Source organism: Blennius ocellaris (assembly GCF_963422515.1).
Source record: "Blennius ocellaris genome assembly, chromosome: 2".
Lineage (NCBI taxonomy): Eukaryota > Metazoa > Chordata > Actinopteri > Blenniiformes > Blenniidae > Blennius > Blennius ocellaris.
In genome coordinates, this window is record NC_137651.1 from 5,183,637 (window position 1) to 5,205,345 (window position 21,709).

A 21,709-nucleotide genomic window follows, 5' to 3' on the forward strand; every position below is an offset into this window, starting at 1 on the left:
TTATAGTAACTTGACTTCTTCTACTGTATGTAGTCTGCCATTTTGGCTTCCCTGTTAGAGATACAATGGCTTTGCATACTCCCATGTGTTTTGTCCACCATGTTGGTTTTACTGATACTCAAGAACAACAGCCTGTCGATGTGTAAACAAGGTAGAGACTGCAAACTGTAGCCAGCCTCAAGGACAGGGAGTAATCAAATGGTCACGGGAGGCAGTTCCCAGGAAGAATGCACCCAGAGTTGATCAATTAAGAGTGTTTTTTAAGAATCATTCTCTTTCTCATCCTTAAGCTGGGGAGAGCACGGCCATCCTGTACAAGCTGTGGTGACAATGTCTTTTGTTTAAAAAATAATTGTGTTAATTCCTAACTATCTCAGATCTGCTGTTTGCATTGCCAGCCACAGTTGACCTACAATCTGGACAATAAAGCAGAGTTGCTCCAAGAATGAACTTAACCTAAGATTAACTTTAACCCATGGTATCTTTTCAAATTGTAAACAAAGTAGAGCTCTGCTGCACAGTTCAAACTAGTCTCAGTTTGGAAAATGAAAGTTAAGCTCTAGTTTTATGACGGAGTTTTATCAAGAGACACAAACAAGCTTTGTAATAATATGAATCTTTAAAATTCTCTTCTTTTTCTTCTTTTGGGTTTAACAGCAGTTTGCATCCATAAAGTTGCATTCCTGTCATCTGCTGGTTCTATCTATCTACATTGTTTCCCATCGTTCTTGTCGTCCCTGATGACTGTTTCTCTCTCTCTCTCTCTCTCATATCAACAGCTTTTTTGTCCCTGATGGCTGGTTTCCTTCTTCTTCACTTGGGTTCAATGGCAGTTGGCATCCGTGAAGTTGCACTACCGCCATCTGCTGGTTCCAGCTTGTCCATACATTCCCAACACTCAAAAAAGAAAAGAAAGAAAGAAAGAAATATCATAGAAAGGAAAGAAAGCTATATAATTCTCTAAATTAACATTTAGCTTGTACAAAATGTAAAATTAAAAGTATCAAATTAATCTTTTTAATTATTTGAAACAATACATGAACAATATCAAACTTTTTTTTTCTTTTTAAAGTGTTCAGGTAGCCATGGTCAGTTTTAAACATATGTAGTTCGGGGTGCTTTCTCCAGGGATCGACTCCATGTCTCCTGTGACCCCAGATAAAGCCCCATTGGAGAAGGTATAATCCATTTCCAGTTGGTCTAATTTGTTTTTCTCTTTAGAAAAAAAAAAAAAAAAAACAGTTACATGAAACAGCCAGACTAGACAACCCTTCATTTTATTCCAGTCATGTGTACATTAATTCACTGTAGGAAGCTCACACAGTAAATGCGGTTATCAGTCAGACGCAAAACCGGTAGATTGCCCCTAAGCAACATCTCTCTTTACCACACACACACACACGCAGCCTTGTTGCGAAAAAACAAACAAACAGAAATAGCATGTCAAATAAGATGTTCCGTTGTTCAGGGAAATGCTTCTCAATACAAACCTGTGTGTGACCTCGGCCAGGAAGGAAATGACAGACATTGACGCTGCGACTGAAATTTATTACAAATACATTTCTGAATTATATCAGAAAGATAGAAGACATTCTCAGTAGGCATTAGGGGATTATTATTGGCCTGCTAATGTCAGATATGTTGTCATTTGCAGGTATAAAGCAGATATAAAGGTAAAAAATAGGTAGAAATGATGAAGGTTTACGGTTTTATGTTAAAATACTCATAGGAAGACATCTTAATTAAGGCTGTCTTTCTTTGTTTTTTTTTCTTCAATTGTGACGCTCTTTGGCTCATCAGTCATTTCCCCTCAGAATACGCTAACAAGTCATCAGTCTCTGAATTGCACGTAACGCGATAAAGATGCACATTGCAACCAAGAATGAACCAAGAAAGAAGAAAGTTGAACTAAAGGTTGAATTTGATCTACCTGCTGCATCATGTTATAGATGATGGATGGAGAGATCAATTAATGGAGTTTTGACGGTCTCAAGTTCATTTGTCCTTCTAGTAGAGGAAACATATTTTAAGTAAGATCGTTTTACTCATCTCACCAACAGCCTGGTGAAACTGGAGGAAGAATAGTGCACAGAATTCATGCTAGCAGCACGCCGGCAGAGGTGAATGAAAACCCGCATTGCAGTTGCAGTGTGTGAAAAACAAAGACAGATTTCGGGTATTTTCTTATAATACATGTATTTGCCTGACAATACTTGCCATCCAGCACATCAGTGAATTCCTCCCTTGGATATGTCTCCCATCAAAGGTTCCATATTATGCAAATCTCACTCTGTGATGGCTTTTGAACTGTAATGTATGTCCTGATAGCCTGCGTATGAGGCCCCAGAAATGAAGAAAGTCTGTCATCTCCCTCATATGCTTGCCCCACCTTTTAGTGACTGTGTGCTCATACAGGTGAGGCAGAGATTTCCCCTTCATGACATCATGTGGGGAAATGACCACTGGTAGTTGGTACTCGCTTTCACCCTCCCACCGGTAGATGGGCTTTGCACTCTAAAATTACGAGCAGGCACCAGTTTTTCTCCATGCAAATGCTACCAGAAAACAGATGCAGATCATTAGCATTTAAAGGTGCAGACACAGAAATAGCCTGTTCTCGGTGGAGCTCACAAGACGGACTTTTAGACTTTCTGAAATTCAGGACCAAGGCTGGTTTTTAGGCAAATACACTGAATACAATGTTGTTGGACCTCTGACACCTGCGGGAACCTATTGAAAAACTGTATAATATGGGACCTTTAAACTATAATGGATCCATTAAGGAAACTCCAAAGCTGTAAAATATCACAATCTACTAGGCCAGTGGTTTACGAAGTGTGGGACAGACCTCCACTGTGGTTTAGGAAACATCTGGGGGTCATAGGGATTCCTTTCTGCTTTATTAATGCTTTTTGTCTGAATGCTTGAATTGGATTAAAAACACATTTTAGAACAAAATTATTGTGAATATAATGAGGATTAATCTGAAATATATGTGAAAAATGATACGTAAGTTACAAGTGAAACGGTTGCTCAATATCAGCTGTTTCCATCTACATAGCAGATGGAAATAAAGATCCCACAGTGCCAGAAACGAAGGAGAGTCCAACATTGGACCATTTGGTGTGAGACGAAGCAGGTGACTTGTAAGAATCATGGGGATTCCACACAATGTGGTCGAAGGTGTGTGAGTCGGGAGCTCATGCTCCCACACATTGAAAACCCCGGCATTAGACAGTCGAGTAAAATATTTAGCAAAACTTCCAGTTGAGTCAGAAGAAATACAAAATACAAACAATCATAAAATTCACTTTCACTGTTCAAGTGTCCTTAAACCGGCAGACCTGGCCGACTACTAACATATAAACATATTGCTTTATGATGATATAGTCCAAAAACATAAACATTTCATCCTGAAGAGCCTCGCAGCAACTAATTACAATGAAACTGCAGCTTCTGATGCTCAGTGAAGTAGTAGCTCAAGTAAAAAAAAAAAAAAAAGCAAACACTAACAAAACTTTAATAAAACATCTACATTTTATAAGGAAGACCCAAACATGGAGGCATATAAAAGTGTCTGTAAAATAAAACACCTTCATACTTCCACAGTTTTGGTACCGTTTAGATACTATTGTCATCTGAAGTGATTGTTTGATGTTTATTCTGCTGCTTTCTTAATGCCATGCATTTCTCGTTACACAAGAGGCCTCCATGTGTGTGTTTTGATAACAGAGGACACACACACAGCTCTCTGCTGTCTTCTCCTCCTTCAAAATGCTGTCACTGTCTTGCGTGCACATTTGAAACGCAACTACTTGTAACTTGAGTTTGTAAAATGTGTGAAAATGGAGGAAAAAAAGGACGCACTGCAGATGGACTGTTCGTTGAATATACCCGGAAACTGCAGCAAAAACCTCCCTACGATTTTTCCTGAGGTGAAAAGAAACATCAAACACAAATGAATTGACGTCGCTGTCGTCTGCGAGTGTCAATATATATGTATATGTGTGTTTGGTATGCAAACCCCACCTGAGTGAAACGCATGGTCCATTTCATTCTTATCACCTGAATGCGACTTCCCTTGTACAAATAAGCAGTCACTACAAAGAAAAAGCTTGTACCGCGGTGAATCACCGCATATTGAAACGTATCCTTTGTTTTGCTTTGCCCAAGAGGCAAACTTTACAATAAAGCTGTCTAACTCCCTAAAACAGGCACTGATGAAAATGGCAAATTGCAATGAATGTGAATAAAATCATTGAAAAGTTATTTATTACCATTTTTTGCCATTTCATCTTCAGATAATGAAAAAGGAAATTGGAAAATGTGATTGCAAAATGGGATATATTTTTGAGAGGCCTTGTGATTTGTTCTGTCTTTTCGGTCTTAAATTCAAGTGGGATGCTCATATGGATTCGTGGTCACAGTGTTGCTTCACAACAATAGTATTACTACTAGTATTCTTACTGAGGAAGTCCTGGGGACGAATGACTAATATATTGACGAGAAGCTTGTTTGGTTATGTTGTTTGGTTATGAGAAGTACAAATGTGAAATCACATCAGTAAATCCTATTAAAAAAAGAAAACTCCTGACTGCTGTGACTATGTTTCCACCAACTGATTTCAGCACATCATGAATTTCCAAATACGGTCATTGACACAGCAACACCAGGGAACAACGTGAGGCAGGTGTCAAATTACAAACAGGCTTCTAAAGAGAAATTTTTCTTGTAGAATTGGAGAGTATTTTAAAAAGCATGAGCATAGTAAGGGCCCTTTTACAAATGTGAGTGATATGCTGGTGTCAATGATATGTGAGGGATATGATTCTAATGATTTCTGTCTATATCCTGTTGTTGTTGTTTTTTAAATGATGAACCTTTAATCATCTTCTTCTTTGTTTGATGTTTGAGATATACATAACTGAACAAACCTCAGGTAATAAACACTCTGAACTAGCCTATATATTATCATTATGGACAATAAATCCATTATAGAGTGGGTTAAATTGGGTTATTGCTCCTTTATCAGGAGGGTTAATGCAACTGTACTTGGACACATTTTTGATGTACTCAATTCTATCGAATTGCATTGATCTAAGAAAATCACAGTGGAAAAATATGAATAAATCTCACAATGTGATTGACTGTTTTTTTTGTTTGTTTTTAAAAAAAAGATTTTATCATTACCGTTGAACTGTGGTGCAGGATGATGACGACAGGTAACTTTTAATCATCTGCTATTAGGATCCTGTCCGTGATTATCTCTGGTCATCATCTAAAAATGTTTTTATTCTAGTCATCTATTTTTATTGCTTTCAGATTAATTTACAGATATAATGTCACTACTTGTTCAATTTAGCTGATTTTGTCACTTTATGGTAAAGTATGTCATATAGTTACATTTCTTTAACCACTAATGATATTATCATAAGAGTAGCAGAATTTACCGACTAAAACTAAGTGAATACATTAATTTCCATTATATGAGGAGCAGTAGATAAGAGAGGAATAGCTATTTGGAATTCTTTCTTTAGCAGATAAAGCCAATGGAGGCTTCATTGATGCTGCCAGAGTCAAATAATACAGTGATTTAAAAGAAGTTTCTGTAATTTACTGTGTCCCGTTTACAAAATTTTAAAAACGCGGAGGAAATCAGACTAAAAATATCAAACAAATAAATCATCTCCAAATCAATCACATACTTGTATTTTCTTGGCGTCAATAGTAAATTGTAATATTAACAGTTACGTTTGATGGATAAAGTGGTTCCAAGTGTGCTCCCGCAAGCTCTGGTATTTTCAGCTGTGACTCCGATGGGAGCGACACAAACGCGTGGCCACATGGGGCAATATATGGTTGGCCTTGAAAGGTCACAGTTGGTTGGGTCACACAACTGGGCTCACGGTCTTTAAATGGCTGCTCAAACGCACCACTGCCGTAAATCAACCCTCTGAAACAAGGCCCTGGACGTTGGACAGCAGTGTAAAACAACCCGTTCTAATTTCAGACTCACTCCAGGTGTACTGACTTTGTTATTTAAAGTTATATCAAAGTATATAATAAAAAAGTGTCTATGGTGGGTGTAATACAGGTAAATAGCTAAAACGAGTCTCGCACGAGCTCAGTCAAGGTGCAGAATAACAGTCTGACAGGAGATATTTATACAGTGTTGAAAAGCACTTGTCACAGTGGTCGTTACTCTGCCTTGGTCTCGGCAGCAGAGGGCGCCGCTGCGGAGGACACCAGCCTGGCAGCTCCCTCCTGGGGCTCCACGGGCCCCTCCCCTCCTCCCTCCTCCCCATCCCCTCTCTCCAGGCCCAGTGGAGGCGGTCTCTGTGCGGCGCTGTGCCTGGGACGAGCTCTGTGCCTGCGAGGGTGGAGGAAGAGGGCGGGGTCCGGCATGGCCGTGGGCTCCGCGGGGCCCAACACCTTCTCCAGAGGCACGCACTCTCTGGAACGCTCCACTCTCGAGGACGCGCGGACGTTCTTGCGCTTGGGTTTAACCACGGGAGACGAGGGCGAGGCTCCAGACGGCGTCTGAGCCGACAGGCAGTTCTGCTCGGCGCCGTACTGGGCCCCCTGACCGTTGGCTCTGGCGAGGAGGCCCTGCCTCTGCTGCATCCGCTGGTGGTGCAGCTTCTGCCTGGCGGCGTGCAGCTGGAAGGAGAGGTACGCCGCCGCCTCCGTTTGCTTCTGCAGCTCCGTGTTGAGGACGGTGGAACAGTGGCTGCGGCGTTTGAGCTCCTCCAGAAAATGGCGCTCCTTTTCCTTGAGGTTGGCTCTCAGGGCCCCCACCAAGGCCCCCTTGTGGCTCAGCTCCTTACGAATCTCACCTAAAGTGCACTCCTGCTCCGACAGGTAGTTTTCCATGTCCCGGCAGCGCGTCTCCAGTCGCTCCTCTTCTTCCTGCAGCTCTGACACACACAAAGAGCAGAAAGGCAAATGTTGATTGGAAGCACTGAGAGTCATATTGCTACATGCAGGGTGGAGCATGAGGAAAGGAAAAGGTTCTGCGTTCGATTGGGAGATGGGTATACTTCTTATCCCCACCGCCTGTTGAATGGCGCCGGCTCTTCAGCAGCCCTTTCCTTTCAAGGAGCTATTCAAAAGACTGGCTCGTTGTTCTATTCGTCAATTTTTCTTTTTGAAGATATGGAAAAAAGTTCAAGCAAACCTACACATCCATTCTGAATTAGTGATTATCATTTCATTTGGCTGGTGTTTGCAAGCGGAATCCGTGGATGAGCGACTGACGGAGACGTCACCTTCATTGGTGCCGGAGTCGGTCCATTCTTTTCTGACATCTGACCATTACTACCACTACGACTACTTCTACTACTACTACTACTAATAGTAATAATAATAATGCATTGGTTTAATACAAATGATGACAAATAGTGCATTGTGCACCACCTTTGCATGTCATTCCGAGAAAAGTGCATTGAAATACTACGAGGGTTCCTTCGACTGGCTCATTTTATGTACATTTTTTTATGTTCATATCCCTTCCATGATAAATGTGGCTTCACTAGAGTCTCTACATTAGCTGAGCATATATAGCTGCGCTCACGTGAACGCAGTGTGGACAACGCAGACTCATCGGGTCCATAGGTGACACGTGACGAAAGCGCGGGCCATTTGCACATACGAATGAATGCTGCATGATAGCTGACAACCCCACGTTCCTGTTCAAATACATGGAGACCACATGTTTTGTTCAGACTGCTTGTGGAGAAGCTTTGCTTACTGTGTCAGAAGGATTTCCACAGTTGCCTGTCATGTGTGACAAAAATCTGCACTTACAGCAGAAAATACATATCCCATGATGCAGTGCAGTTATCTCTTCTGTGGAGTGAAGCTGAGCCTTTGTTTGACTTTCACCGCACTGATTGTTCACACAGAAAGCATGAGTCAGAGATTGTTCCGATCATATTTGTGTGAGGAGACGATGACAGCAGCTAACAAGGCCCCCCCCATGAAAAGAAGCAACAATCTGGATAATTTCCAGTTTCCTCTCAAAATCTGACAAGGATGATTTGTAACGCAGAAAACAGCACAGTGAATTTGAAGTTGGTCCAGGTGGTTGTTGACAATATCTCCAAAATCTGTTTCCTTCAAAAGGATGGAATTAGTCAATAATTTTCATGAAGCTGCATTTGCAGATTCATGATCCTGATTCACAGAGACACTATGTGACAAGCTTGGCAAACTTAACATGTGTGAGGTTTTTGGAATAAGCACAATGCTATAGTGCTAAGCACTCTTGCCCCGTATATCTCTTGTCTGAAACCAGGGATGGAGCACTTTCGTGTGGTGGTTGCATTTTTCTCCATTTCAAATTACTCCCAAAGTCCATAAGTATCATTTGATAGAAACATTCTGTCTCTAAATTGCCAGTAGGTGTGAGTGTCTGTCTTTCTGCGTTGCCACGTCCTGATAATCTGCTGGTTTTTAAAATTAATTTGAGGCGCAAAAAATGAGATCATCTAAAGAAAAAGAAAAAAATGGCTTGAAAAGTTAGAGGCCATTTGTTTCCACCACAGCTTTTCTGACAAATATTTCATGAGTTTTGCATTTTGCTGAGGTAAATGTGACGAATAAGAGCATTATGATGTACTTGGTCTCGACAAAAGAAGTCCATCTACTTTGTTTGTGCAAAGAGGAACGGGATGAGCATCGACAGAGTGACACATCATGGTGGGAATGCTTGAATGTAGCCCTCTTTAGGCTTATAGCTTTCATTTCCATCAAACGATGCGGCATCCTTTTGTTCCTAATACACTGCATGCAATCCATATCGGCAAAGAAAGAGTCGAGTTTGATCATTAGAATGTAGAGACTATCTGTGTATATGTAAGTTCAGTTTTCTTCATATAAGATGAAGGTACCCGGGTTCCCATGTCATATGGTATTTCTAATATGTGATCTTCTGTGATCTGCTGAGCGTCTCCACACAGCGCCGGCTGACTGACGGTCGTTTGCAGTATTCATATGCAGTGGGTGGAGTGCAGGAAGTGAGAAGGAACCAGACAGTGCAGATCAGTGAGAAATGCTGTTTGGAGTTCAAACCCGCTTTACTTCTTAATATCGGTGCACATTTAAGTCTGCACCGTAAGCCTTTGTAGAGTCCTTATATTCGCTCATTAAAATAGATCCATGGAGCAGTAACAGAGAATGTTCCCCCACAGCGCTGCGGAGTCCTACCTGAGGTCTTTTCTGCTCGCCTGCACCGAGGTCAGCTTTCCCACAGTGTCCTGCCTTATTTTCCTTTGTGTTTTTATTTTATTCCTGCGGACAACCTTTGTCCTCTTTCCTTCCGGCAATATTCCCCGGAGGAGAGTAAGTTATGGATAAAAAAGCCCTGACTCTGCAGTGGCCTGCAGGCTGACTGAGCTGGAGCTGGAGAGGGAGATTACACCCTCAGAGGCCGGCTCTGACCCTCCTGCCTGCACAAATCTTTCTGGGAGGAGAACCCCGGTGGATGATGGGGGTTTGGTAGAATCCCAGAGGCAGATGAGGAGTTGAAGGGAAGCACTACAATTGAACACTTTAAAAAGAAGTACAGTATAGGAGGATCGTTTAGGGAATGTACCAAAACAAAGAGGAGTTAAGTTGACGGATTGCATTGGATATTTATTTTGAATAACTCATAATTAAGGTTTCCTAGTTAACGGATATGTGAATTGTGAGAAGGAGGTTAGGAATTCTATAAATATATACATCTTCTTGCTCCTTTTCAAGCATTGGTTCATTTATTGCTTTGTTTAACTTTTTTTTCACACTGTGTTTTTATTTTTAATTACAGTAAATTAAATCAGAATGTGTCTCTGACGACAGGGGTAAGAGGCTTTCTTTTCCAAGGTTGTCTTTTGTTACTTTTTCAATGCCACGAAATATTGTAAAGTTTGAAACTACTGAAACTATTTGTTTTATGAATGTGAATGCAATGAAGAAAAATCCAAATTATATATTGAGCTATAGTGCAAAAGCACGAGTGTAACAGGTACAATGAGAAATTAACACACCTTACTTATTCTGCTTTTTATTGCCAATGGGTGAAGTTTTATCTGCAAAAGTGCCTTAAAATGACAGTTGTATTTGGCACACTATAACTAAAGTTGAGTTGAATTGAACAGTGAAATTAGGTTTCCTAATAAAAAAAAAACAAAAAACGAATTCTGACTATCAACCTAAATTACTCTCTACTGTAAAGATGAAGGTGAGTTAAATGGACCCAACACACTTCTCCCCAACACATCACATGCTATATATATATATATAAAACTCTCTTTCCTTTCTCGGATGACTCTTGAGAGGGATGATAAGCTCATTCGCCAACTAAAAACTACCAAATAAGAGCTTCATACCTCTTTATAAGCCTCTACTGTCCTCCACATCTGCAGCTGACTGCAGTCAGACGCCCTGTCTTTTCCTTAATCACACTCCTCCCCACCTCCTGCTACTTCTCTCCTTCCACCTCTTTCCCCGGCACTATATCTCTTTGGTTTTCAGCAAAGTCTGTAAGCGGACACCTCCACCGGGACCTCGAGGAAAAACGAGAGCAGGAAAAGAAAACGAGGAGGGATCAATTTGTCCGGGGTTGGAAGGAGAACAGAGGGCTGAGCTGGTATTGACGGATCAGGGGATAACCTGTCCTGGAAAAAGGAGATGGGATCTAATGGCTGAGTAATGCAGCCAGGCACGACTCCTCCCTCGGCTCCACACACTTTTGAGCGCTCCCGTTCTCCTCTGGTTATAATTTTGCTGTGACAAAATGGTGCCCGTCTCCCAGTTCCTGCATGCAGACGCCACAAATAAAACGCCATGGGCCTTCGTATCTGTGTTTGTACCTTCACTGTGAGCCCCCCTTGTGGCCGAAGAACACTGAATTCACACAGGATAATGGCACGTAAACACGTGTTTGTCTTCTGGGCCCGTTCACACCTGTCTTTAGCGTGCGTTTCCGGTAATCTGATTTCATGTGGCGAGCGCTTGAAGACAAGTGTGGACAGGCACCAAAGCACTTTCTCTCAAACCACTTCCCAGGGTGGTCAGAGACACTTCTTATGTCGTAACCATGCCGTTTTGGCAGAAGTGACGTAGAGGTAGTAACACAATCCGATCGCAAATGTTTAGCCCGAGGCTCCATTTACGTGACAACGTTTCACGTGACAAAACCTCATCGGTTAAAAAAAGGAGCGCTACAATGCATGTTAACGCCAGGTTTGAACGACCGTAGGACAACTCGTCCACAAAACTGTAACCCTCACAGTTTTTTGGGGAGAAAATAAATCTTGTACAATGTACTTTTACCATTTCTCATTTCTAATTGATATTTTAGATTTTTTTTCACATATCTAGTATATGTCCATATATATTTAGTATAGCATCATATGCCTTAGTTTCTCCCGAAGAATGGTTTTCTTTGCACACATGATGGCCCCCAAAACTTCGGCACTGTGTTGCACATGCACGTTATTCCAGCTCGCTAATGACTGTATCAGTCATATTTTAATCATGCTTATCACGTAACGTCTCTGCTGTAGGAGCCCCGCGGCTCATTCGTATGTCAAATATACTTTGAAATCCAATCCCTCAAATCAATAATGCTGAAAAAATAGTCGTGGACGAGTTGTCCGTTCACCGGTCTGAACGGGCCCATTGTGTCTTCAAAACTTAATCTGGCACAAAAAAAAACACCACAAAAAACTCCCGCACAAACGTAGAAAGAAAGAGATAATTTAGAGAGCACACTAATGAAGAAAATCAGATGTGTCATGTCAGGAAGTTTACCGTACCAATGTGGCTCCTGCCGGGGGGCTTCACCCTCAACTCACTCGTCAACTCTGAAAAAAAACGAAAGACAAAAATGTAAATTAAAGAAGTGTCACAGAGAAAGAAATGATTTGAGGTTGAATATAGGTACACAGTAGCACTGTATACGCACTTTTGTCTGTTTTCTGCTGCTGGTGAGCAAAACAGATGCCTGATGCAGTCACTGGCACATTTTTATCACATGCATAATTTATTAAACAAAATCTGAAACTTTACATCAAAGACTGAGGAGACCAACGGTGTCCTGCTGCAGTCACAGACCGGGGGGGGGGGGGGGGGGATCATCTGTTACAGAGGCTGTATAGACATATTAGCATTACTCACTGGATCCAATTAGATAAACATAGCAGTGCAGCAATGTGGTTCAAGTAGAAGTGCAAAACAAACAAAAAGAAACCCAAATAATCTGAGTGAAATGCTCAATGCTAAGCAACGTAATCTCAGCTATTTTTCGAAAATCATCTATAACCTGCTGTCTGGTGGCGTCATGTTATAAATCCCAAGCTTTAAAGAACATATGCCAACAGTGATGATTTCAGGAAGGCGAGTTAAGGGTGCAACTTCCCATTTGTTGTTAGTATAACTCAGTGTTTCTTGATTCGCCACCATTAGATCTGTTCTTGTGAATTAAACACGGCATAATCGATGTTGTTAGCATAAGAACAGCTTCACTCATTCTGTTTGTCTGTCTTGACATGTTGTCATTTATAGAATCCTCCCACCTAGTTGTTTTCTCCGAGGAAGTAGTTTCCAATTAAAGGAGGCAGCTTGAAAGCTGCGCTGTGTATTTATGAGAGCACTTAAACATGTGCTGACTAACACAACATAATTATATTTAGATTTAATGCTGACGAGGCCTCTCTATATGTCCGGCTCTTTTCATGGTTAGTAGTAAGTCGGGTCATTCAAAACCACGAAAAAAAAAAAGGAGTGAAATGTAGTCTTTTCGTTTCACGCAAATCTATATATGAATCTGCAGTTTTCACCAAAGCCCCCCTGAGAAAAATACATTTCCTTGACTGGCTTCTGCAGCAGTTTCAAGTCGGTTGCATACTGCGTCCCTCGTAAAAATGCTGCAATAATCCCTGTGACAGTGCAGATGGGTTTTTATGTCCTACATTAGGGAATGCATTTCACCAGTGCCATAAAAAGACAGACGGTATAGAGACGCTGGACATTCGGCGGCTTGTATGTGTCACGTTTAGATGATCAAACCCTTTTTGATCAAGGCCGTTTCACTTTGTCACGGAGTGGGAAGCAGCAGGGGTGATGATTGGTGGGACTCATGGGATCTCGCCAAGATCATTACACTTTTTTTTTTTATTATCATCATTATTATTGTACCTACTACCACTGTTGTATTCATAGACAATTTGATGCCATATTAGTGTCTGGCCACTCTGCAGTACAGTCATGAGACCACATTAGAGGAGGAAGTGACGGTGAAGGGGGAAAGACTGCTGGTGTTGTCAGGCCTGTCAGTCATCTTGATGGTCCCTCAAAGCCTCGGGGGAAATCCGCACATTCAGCTTGCTCAGCACAGTCACGCACGTTTATGTGGATTTGCTTTTGCATCTTTCTCAGTCCTATTCAAATTCGTTTTAGTTCAAGCTGTGTACTGCCATCCTGATTACACTGTTTTTATCCAGATGAAATGTGTGATTGTTTTTTTTGTTTTTTTTACAGTGTGTTCCCACAAACTCAACACCACAGTATAGCTTTCATTCTAATATACTACTGGATTAATATAGGTGTTACCACCATCCGCTATTCATTCTGGGTTTGAATGTTATGTAATGACTCAGGATGCCTGATCATTCCCGACCGATATTAATATGATAACGTAATATCTGTAAATGTCGTTATGAGATCAACAAATAACCTGATAAACTAATACCTGCATCAGAGGTCCTGAGATGTTCACGGCGCACCACTGATGACCTCATCAAACCGCATTCTGACGCATCACAAAGGATTACCTTGTGTTGTTGTGAGCCAAGACGAACAACTTTGTTCTCTTGGTGCCTGACTGAGTTATCTCAGTCGCCTGCAATTATTTCAAAGTGTCTCTTTTGGATACTAAATATGCAGTTTGCAACGCGTTGCTATGCGAGGGGGAACAAGACGTCTTTCTTAAGAATAGCGGTCTTAACTTATGACTGCTGTTTTATTTATTTATTAAGAAAAGGTGAGTTTTGAAGAGGACAAATGAGAAACGGCGTTTGCTTTTTATCAGGGAATTGCAGTTTAATGTCTTCTTTGAGATTTTAAGAGTGTACAGGGGTCATTATCTGGTCCAGATTAGTCCCTCTGGCCTGGTTGTGGCTCATGGGATTCATGTTTAACACTCCTGCTTTACGTCAAAGACGTCTACCTAAAATCAAAGATCATTCTAATGCTCCTCCAACCAAAGTATATGACACAAGTGGAGATTTATTGCCTCCCAACTAAGAATATACTGCTATCAGTGTCCAACATAATGAACGGTGAATATGAGAGGATTTTCCAAAGGGAAGATTTTTCTGTGCGTTATGGTGATTCAGGACAAACTGGAGCGATGCGTGTTAGTTGTCGACTGCATTCCTCCTCTTCTTGCTCCCCCTGTCACACCCTTTCTTTTTTCCCTCTGCAGTCAGCGCAACACGCCCACCCATGCAGCTGGCATGAGGAGAGGCAGACACATGAGGAGGACGACACACATAGAGAGAGAAAAGAAGGGAGGAAGGAAAGGCGATAGGGAGCAGCTCCACTGAGACACAATTTTTGCGATTGCTGGATGCACCTGTAGTATTAAACTGTGGCTGCCAAACGAGGGAGACCTGGAGAGCTCCCAGTTCCAGGTATTATCCTCCCCTGCTACTGCCAGACGGATTCACGGAAGTTCATCTCACCACAGGAACCCCCATTGTGACAAATATTTCCGGAAACAGTGAAAGTTGAGGCCGTCTGCACGGCGTAACCTCACATATCTCAGGCTTATCTCCTTTGCAGCTTAATTGCGTATTCAAGGTTTATTATTTCAGTGGTGCAACCTTGAAAGGCTGCAAAGATGATCTTCAAGGGCAAAAGAAGTCACATGCTCCCAATTTATTTCCTGTGACACCAAATAAACACATAATGAGTTTTAAAAGTGTGACTTTGTCATTTATTCAATGAGACAGAGGAGAAGGTGGTTTGATGAGGAAAGACGTCGACGCTCCAAACGCAGAACTAACGCGCACGAAACATTTTGGACTCAACCTTGCAGTAACCTTACAGACGATGTAATCGTGAGCTGGCAGCAAACACTGATCCTTCCTACAAGCTGCATTAGCGTATAACCAGTTTTCCAGCCTCATTTACATTTGGACAGCTTCCTGAACTTATGGCCTCAGTAACATCTCTCTAGTAACGTCGACTGTAGAATGTGAATGTGACATAATGTCATTTTTTTAGGTATCAAATATTCTGTGTTTGGTTTATTTGTTATTTTTATTTTGCATGTCTTCCTCTTTAAGATTCAAGGTGCAAATGTTACTGTATTAGGCACCAATTCTTTTTTTTTATTATTATTTTTCTTCCACCACCGGATTTTTAGAGTGGTTGGTAGCACGTCTATGTATTTTTTCAAAAAGCGACTCAAAACATGCAAATAAATTTGAGAATAGTGTGCTATAACATTTGTTCACAATTCGGGAAAGAATTTCCGCAAAAAAGAAAAAAAAATCGCAAAAAATATGCTTGACAAAGCGGATGGGATTTTTTGTGAAAAACAAAAAATGCAAGTGGCCTACACAAAATTTCATAAGAAATATTCTTTATTTTTTTTAAACTTCCTTTGTTGTTTGTGGTGGCTTGTGTTTTATGTCTCATTTATGTTTTGGTTTGTTTACATTCTAACTTCTATGCATTTGTTCATGTGCGTTTTCTGACTTTTTCTTTTTTCATCTTCAACTTTGGATTAAATGCATTAACATCCAACCCTTTTTGTGTCTTAAATTACTTAAATAGGACAGAAAACAACAAAAGTGTCACCAGCGCTAATGAGAACGTTTATCCTTGTCTGGGCAGATGGCAGTTGAATGCCATTGGTTTGTGGGCGTTCGAAGGCGGGGCTTAGCCAAAGGTCAATTGAAGCTCCACATCAAGTACCTATTTTATTTATTTAAATGTATTATCTTGTTGGGTTTTTGTTTTTTTTCAAGACACACAACACAAATACAACTGTCGCTCCACTTTGACCAAAACGATGTGCAGAAGTACAGTGTAAATTACACTAGGAAGCGTCAAGGAGGGAGAAAGAAAAGGGAAAAGTGAATGTACAAAGGAGGGAGTAGTGTCTCTGTGTCACTGCCACACACAGCGGGACTGAGCAGATGTGACAGTGCAGGGGAACTACAGGAGGGTGGAGGAAGTCATTTTTAACAGCTGACTCTGAAACCCCCCCACCGTCCTCTGTCACACACCCAGATAGAACACCCCGCCCCCCCCCATCCTGTTCATGCACCACACAATCCTCTTCATATGGATTACTAAAGCCATAAAATCTATGGATTAACTATGACGGATATCTGTCTGTGTATCTTTCTGGGGATTTATTGTGTGTCTACAACAAACCAATAGATGTGTGTTTGGTTGCTAGATAGCTGGATTTATCTTCCAGTCAGAGCTGATTCATTTCAGGGCCTTTTTCTGGGGTGGGGGGGGGTTAAGTTACTTATTAGGAGGCTTAGGTTAGAGTGGGAGTAGAGGTCAGTGATGGAGAGACGAGCTCCTCGAGTGTGTCAATGAAATTAAACAGGCAATCCTCGTGGGGATTAGCAAAAACCCAGCATGTGTGTGATCTCACACACACATGTGCATGTTTGATTAAATGGAAGCCATATCCATTAGGCCCTGAAGAGGAAATGATGCAATCTACAGGAATCATAGTATGACATCACCGTGGAGCTCTTGTCTGGCACTGATGGATGCTGCACACTCGCGTTTGATGAACAATGAGGAAAGCACACACAATTACAATCGAAGAATCACAAAAGTGCATTATGTAGTGGAGAATGTAGTGTTGTGGTTCAACACAAAGTGTAATCATCTGAAATGAAGCTCTACCTGGAGAGAAGATCTGAGTGCAGGCTTAATGGATTTTTATGAAGCCGGAAAAAAAAAAAAAAAAAAAAAGCATGTACAAAAGGCAGATGGATGGTGTTCATTCCAGTCTGCTAAGCTTATTCAAACTCTTTGTAAATCCTTTCTCTGAGGTCAAAAGGTCAATGATAGGAGTCCATGCTGATTAATGAACAGCTACAAATTTGGCAAGTGATGACAAAAGAGGATTAGCCTGAATAATGCTTCTCCAGATGGATAGATAGACAACTCCAGCACAAGGCAGTATATGCACTGCTTACTTTTCATTCTTGCCCTCAGCTCAGCAGTCCATGCATTAGTAAAAAGGAAAACATTTCGTTGGTCGGTCCTTTGGGGTCACTAAAGTTCTCTCTCTCGCTCTCTCTCTCACACACACACACACACGCACACACACACACACACACACACACACACACACACACACACACACACACACACACACACACACACACACACACACACACGCACACGCACGCACACAACAGCAGTGTTCCCCTCACCTGAGCATCGTTTCTGCAGCGAGAGGATCTCCAGGTGGAGGCCGTGGAGCAAAGTGAGGTGCTCCTGTCGGAGGAAGACCACGCTCCTCTCCACGCTCTCGATCTGCCGAGGCAGGCGGCTCTCATCCCCCATGGCGGAGGCTGGAGAAACAGAGGGAGCAGAGTCAGAGGGATGGATGGGACCGGCTCGTGGTGTTTCACTCCACAAGCACCCATCTCTCTTCGAACAGAGCCCGTCTATTATAAGTTTCAGATAACGCCAGTAAGCATTGCTCAAGTCAGCCACTGAGAGAAGCGCTTATTCTGAATTGAGGTCATGTTGATGCTATAAATAAGGTATTGATGAGCAGAGAAATCAGCAGAAAAAAATAAAAGCACAAACCACGCACATCCTGTCAAGATTGCAGCCCGATCAATAGCCTCGGCGAGCTTTGCGTTCGACTGTAAGAAAAGTCTATTTAAGTAGTTTTTTTTCTTACCTCTAAATTGCTGTCAAGTAGGAAAAAAAGGAAGAGGTGTGATTCGTTATAAAAACATCCTGGGGTCGGTGCATTCTGCCCCTCTGAGCTGATCGGAACGCTGTCGGCTGCAGAATTCACTCAGACGCGTCTTTTTCCAGAGCGATGAAGCGCCTCTCGGACGCGTGTGACGCCGTTTGAATGGAGGAGGAGGAGGAAGAAGAGGAAGAGGCTGGAGGGTAAAAAAAAAAAAAAATTGTCAACCCGTCCTCCGAGAAAATCGCTTGCAACATCTGCGTCAAGCATCAGCCGGAGGAGGACGCGATCGGAGCCGAAATTGCGCACTCCAGGTTGAGGGTGCGCATCTTCCTGTCTGTCGCCAACAGACAGACTGGGAGCTGCTGGATGGATGGACGAGCTGGAGGAGGAGGAGGAGGAGGAGTGATGAAAACAAGCCCCCGCGATTAGAACACGCGAGAACGTCGTACGACGGAGTTCGAGCGTAATGTGATTGGAGGGAGGGACCCGGCCCATCCCGAAGCCACCGTGCGTCTGTGCGTCAACGCGCTGCGACGCGTCCAGGCTGAATCTCAGGGAGTGCACAAAATAATAATAAGAAGAAAAAACTACATGGTGCGTAAAACTAAAAGATAATGTTAAAATTGATTGAAGGGTCATCATTGACAACTCATCCAGGGTGGAACCGGGTTCACCCGTATTCAACTGTGTGAAACATTTTAATTGTCGCTCTGTCACAAAGAACAACATTGACCTCAACTGCGATGGCACAGAAAGGACATGTTTACGTTTGTTCAAATGACATTTAACAGCCACAGTCAAAGATGCACAAATAAAGTGGACTGATGGATGAATCGATTTGACTCCAGCACCATGGACAGAGCTACTGGATCTCTACAGTCCTTCTTCACATATGGATCAAAGATATCCTCTAATAACTCATAACTCAATCAACATACATACTAATGGGTTCAACACTAAATTAAACCATGAAACCATCTCATCAAACAGCTAAACATAAGCGGATTCCCAATACACGATACATTTCAGACGTTTTCATCTGAAGCACCATTTAAGTTCACTTGTCAAAGTACTTGGACTAACTAATGATTACATATATAAAGATTTGATGTATTTACATTCAAAGATCATTTATTTTGCAAACAGATATTAATATAAAGCTGGAATTTTTTAAGATACTGACCACAAATCTGGATCAAAGGGTTTCATGTGTGGGCCCATTCAAGGGCAGTGTAAATGTAGAGATTACATGATGGACAAAGTGAAATTACATCTTGAACAAATAGTCTCTCTAACCGCAAGTACTCAGAAATGCTAGTTAATCCTTTACCAATCTGGTGTTTGTGATTGCTGGTAATTAAGTAAATTAATACTTTTTTTATATATAAATAAATGATTCATAGTTCAACACATTTGAAATAAAAACTAAATGCTGTTTCCAAGGCAAATATGAACAAAATGTGAAACATGTTACCTCTAACATCTTATATCTTATGTAAAGAAAATATAAAATATTGAATGGACGCGTTGGAACGTACATGAACACAAAGAAACAACTTTGATTTCATTGATCTTTATTCAGACATAAAACGAATATTATAAACATAGAAACGGGAAATTTAATTACAAAACAATCTCTTTCAAAACATGAAAAAATAAAACTGTTATATTTATATGCATATATACACACTGTTATATTCAAGTGTAAGTTTGTTGGGCCAGAGGAAGAAGGTGAGGGTTACTTTCAGAGCCTCGGCTAGTTTGGATTGATTCATTAAAGCAGTGGAAATCATTGACAGGTGTCTGCAATACGTTTTATTTCACCAACCACGATGGGGAAAAAAAAGTTGATGGAAGTATGTGCAAGGACACATTGTAGATGGTTCAGTTTTTGTTTTTTTGTGATATGGACTCTGGTCTTTCTTCATTCTTTGCAGGTTGAAATATCAAAGATTATCAGTACATCCGATCACATTACGAGGCTGTGTGCAATATTACTTCATAACAGCTTACTATTTCCACAAGACTACACCCTGAATTAGCTTTTCTATTGTCCATCAGCCACAAGAATAGATACGAAAACACCTTAGTACAGTCAAGTTTGAACTTCCACATCGCACAGAGAGAAAAAAGCAAGCAAAGCCTGGAGTGCAGAGAGCCACATGACCAATGGTTATTAGCCAAGGTCTCTCCAGAGTGATTAAGACGTTTGTGAAGCAGCATCTGCACCGCGCGTTTTGTCACAGCAACATTCTGAACATAAAGGAAACCGTACATGGAGAATTTCAATAACATTATAGCCTTTCACAAGCACATTCACAATGGTCAGCTTGCTAAAACAACTTCACTTGTTACCAGATGTCACTACAACCACAAAGCTGCCTTAAAGACGACACGGGAAGAAGAAGAACGAATAGAAAATCAAAGGATTGAGGCTGGGAACGCAGCAACACAATGACTTCTGCGTTTTTCCTTTTCAGGCTGAGTGCATTACTTCCGTCATATTTGTGTGTCGGTATTATTCACTTCTGATTTGTGCATACGCAGATTTATATGAGCCTGTGTGTATTTTAAGGTTTGTGCATGGTCAATACAACGTGTGTTGGATGTGAGTCCACAAGGATCTGGATCTGTAATTGTCTTTACCTCCTCAAGTGGGCCTCGGTGTGTTTTCACAAGTGGATGTTTCTCTCCTGCCACGATGGCGACCTAAACGTTAGTCCAAGAATTGTTTGCCCTCAGTTTAGAGGCAAGGCAGGCTCTTTTTTTGTCTGACTTTATGTTTATAAACACTTAATACTACTACAGTGCTAAATTAGTGTTATCAATGCCATACAGTAAAAAAAAAAAAAGTTCAGAACAAAAAGGCCTGACAAAAATGAGTACAAAAGAGCAAAGACAACATGGAGAAACGATTAAATCTCTCATAACTGCAAAATAAAGAAAATCCACTTGTAAAATCAAAGCAACAATTGAGACATTTCATTTCCAGGTCCTTCTAGAGTTGCACAAATCTCAGTACACACACAAACTGCAGATGCACAGGTTTTGAACCATACAAATGTGTGTGTGCACAGTAGACTCACAGATCTCATTACAGACATGCACCACTACACACACGCGCACAAGTAATTTTGCTGCCACAACAGCCCCACGAAAAGGGATCTAATCCCATCAGCCACATCAACAATGTATTGTTTCCCCCTCCAACAACAGTCGTTTCATGAGTGCAGTCATACTTGGAGACAAAGAGAGGACTGAGTATTGTGGATCTGGGTCACTCATTGAGCTGAAGCTCTTGGTGCTTAAAAACCGGCCGCGCCAACAGTTTGGCTGGGAAGCTTCCTCCGAGCCGCTCGCGAGCGTATCGAGCTCACGCGCTGAACATGCTGACGTGTAACGCGGTCGGACACGCCGGCGTGAGCAGACTGTAGCCGAGGCGACTCGGACTGGGCCTCGCAAACCTTGGCTGGAGGGAATAAAGAAATACACAACGTGATCTACACGGTCATATCAGCTGCTCTGTCATCCGTCGTTATTTTACAACAGGAACACTCAGTCGTGTTCTATTCATCTTTAATCCACAATGAGGTTTGTTTTTTTGTTTTTTTATCCAAATGAATTTCAAAGATACACAATTAAACAACCAAACACTGATTATAGGCACAAAATAAAATTTAAAAAAAAAAGCAACAAAACAAGTATTTCCAGGCCTTGATTGGAGGTGTAAAAGGCAGTTTTGCAGCAGGT

The 21,709-nt window shown here is 41.5% G+C and overlaps 1 protein-coding gene across 1 annotated transcript; it reads right to left on the reverse strand.

Annotated features, from left to right (window-relative positions):
- Positions 1-6,198: 6,198 nt before the first annotated feature.
- On the reverse strand, positions 6,199-17,595 carry ccdc92ba (coiled-coil domain containing 92Ba; the record flags this gene model as incomplete). The annotated part of the gene is made up of 3 exons (XM_080508679.1): positions 6,199-6,917; positions 11,802-11,849; positions 17,463-17,595. 3 exons carry the CDS (start codon positions 17,593-17,595, stop codon positions 6,199-6,201), a joined length of 900 nt encoding a protein of 299 aa, XP_080364805.1.
- Between the last annotated feature and the right edge of the window lie 4,114 nt (positions 17,596-21,709).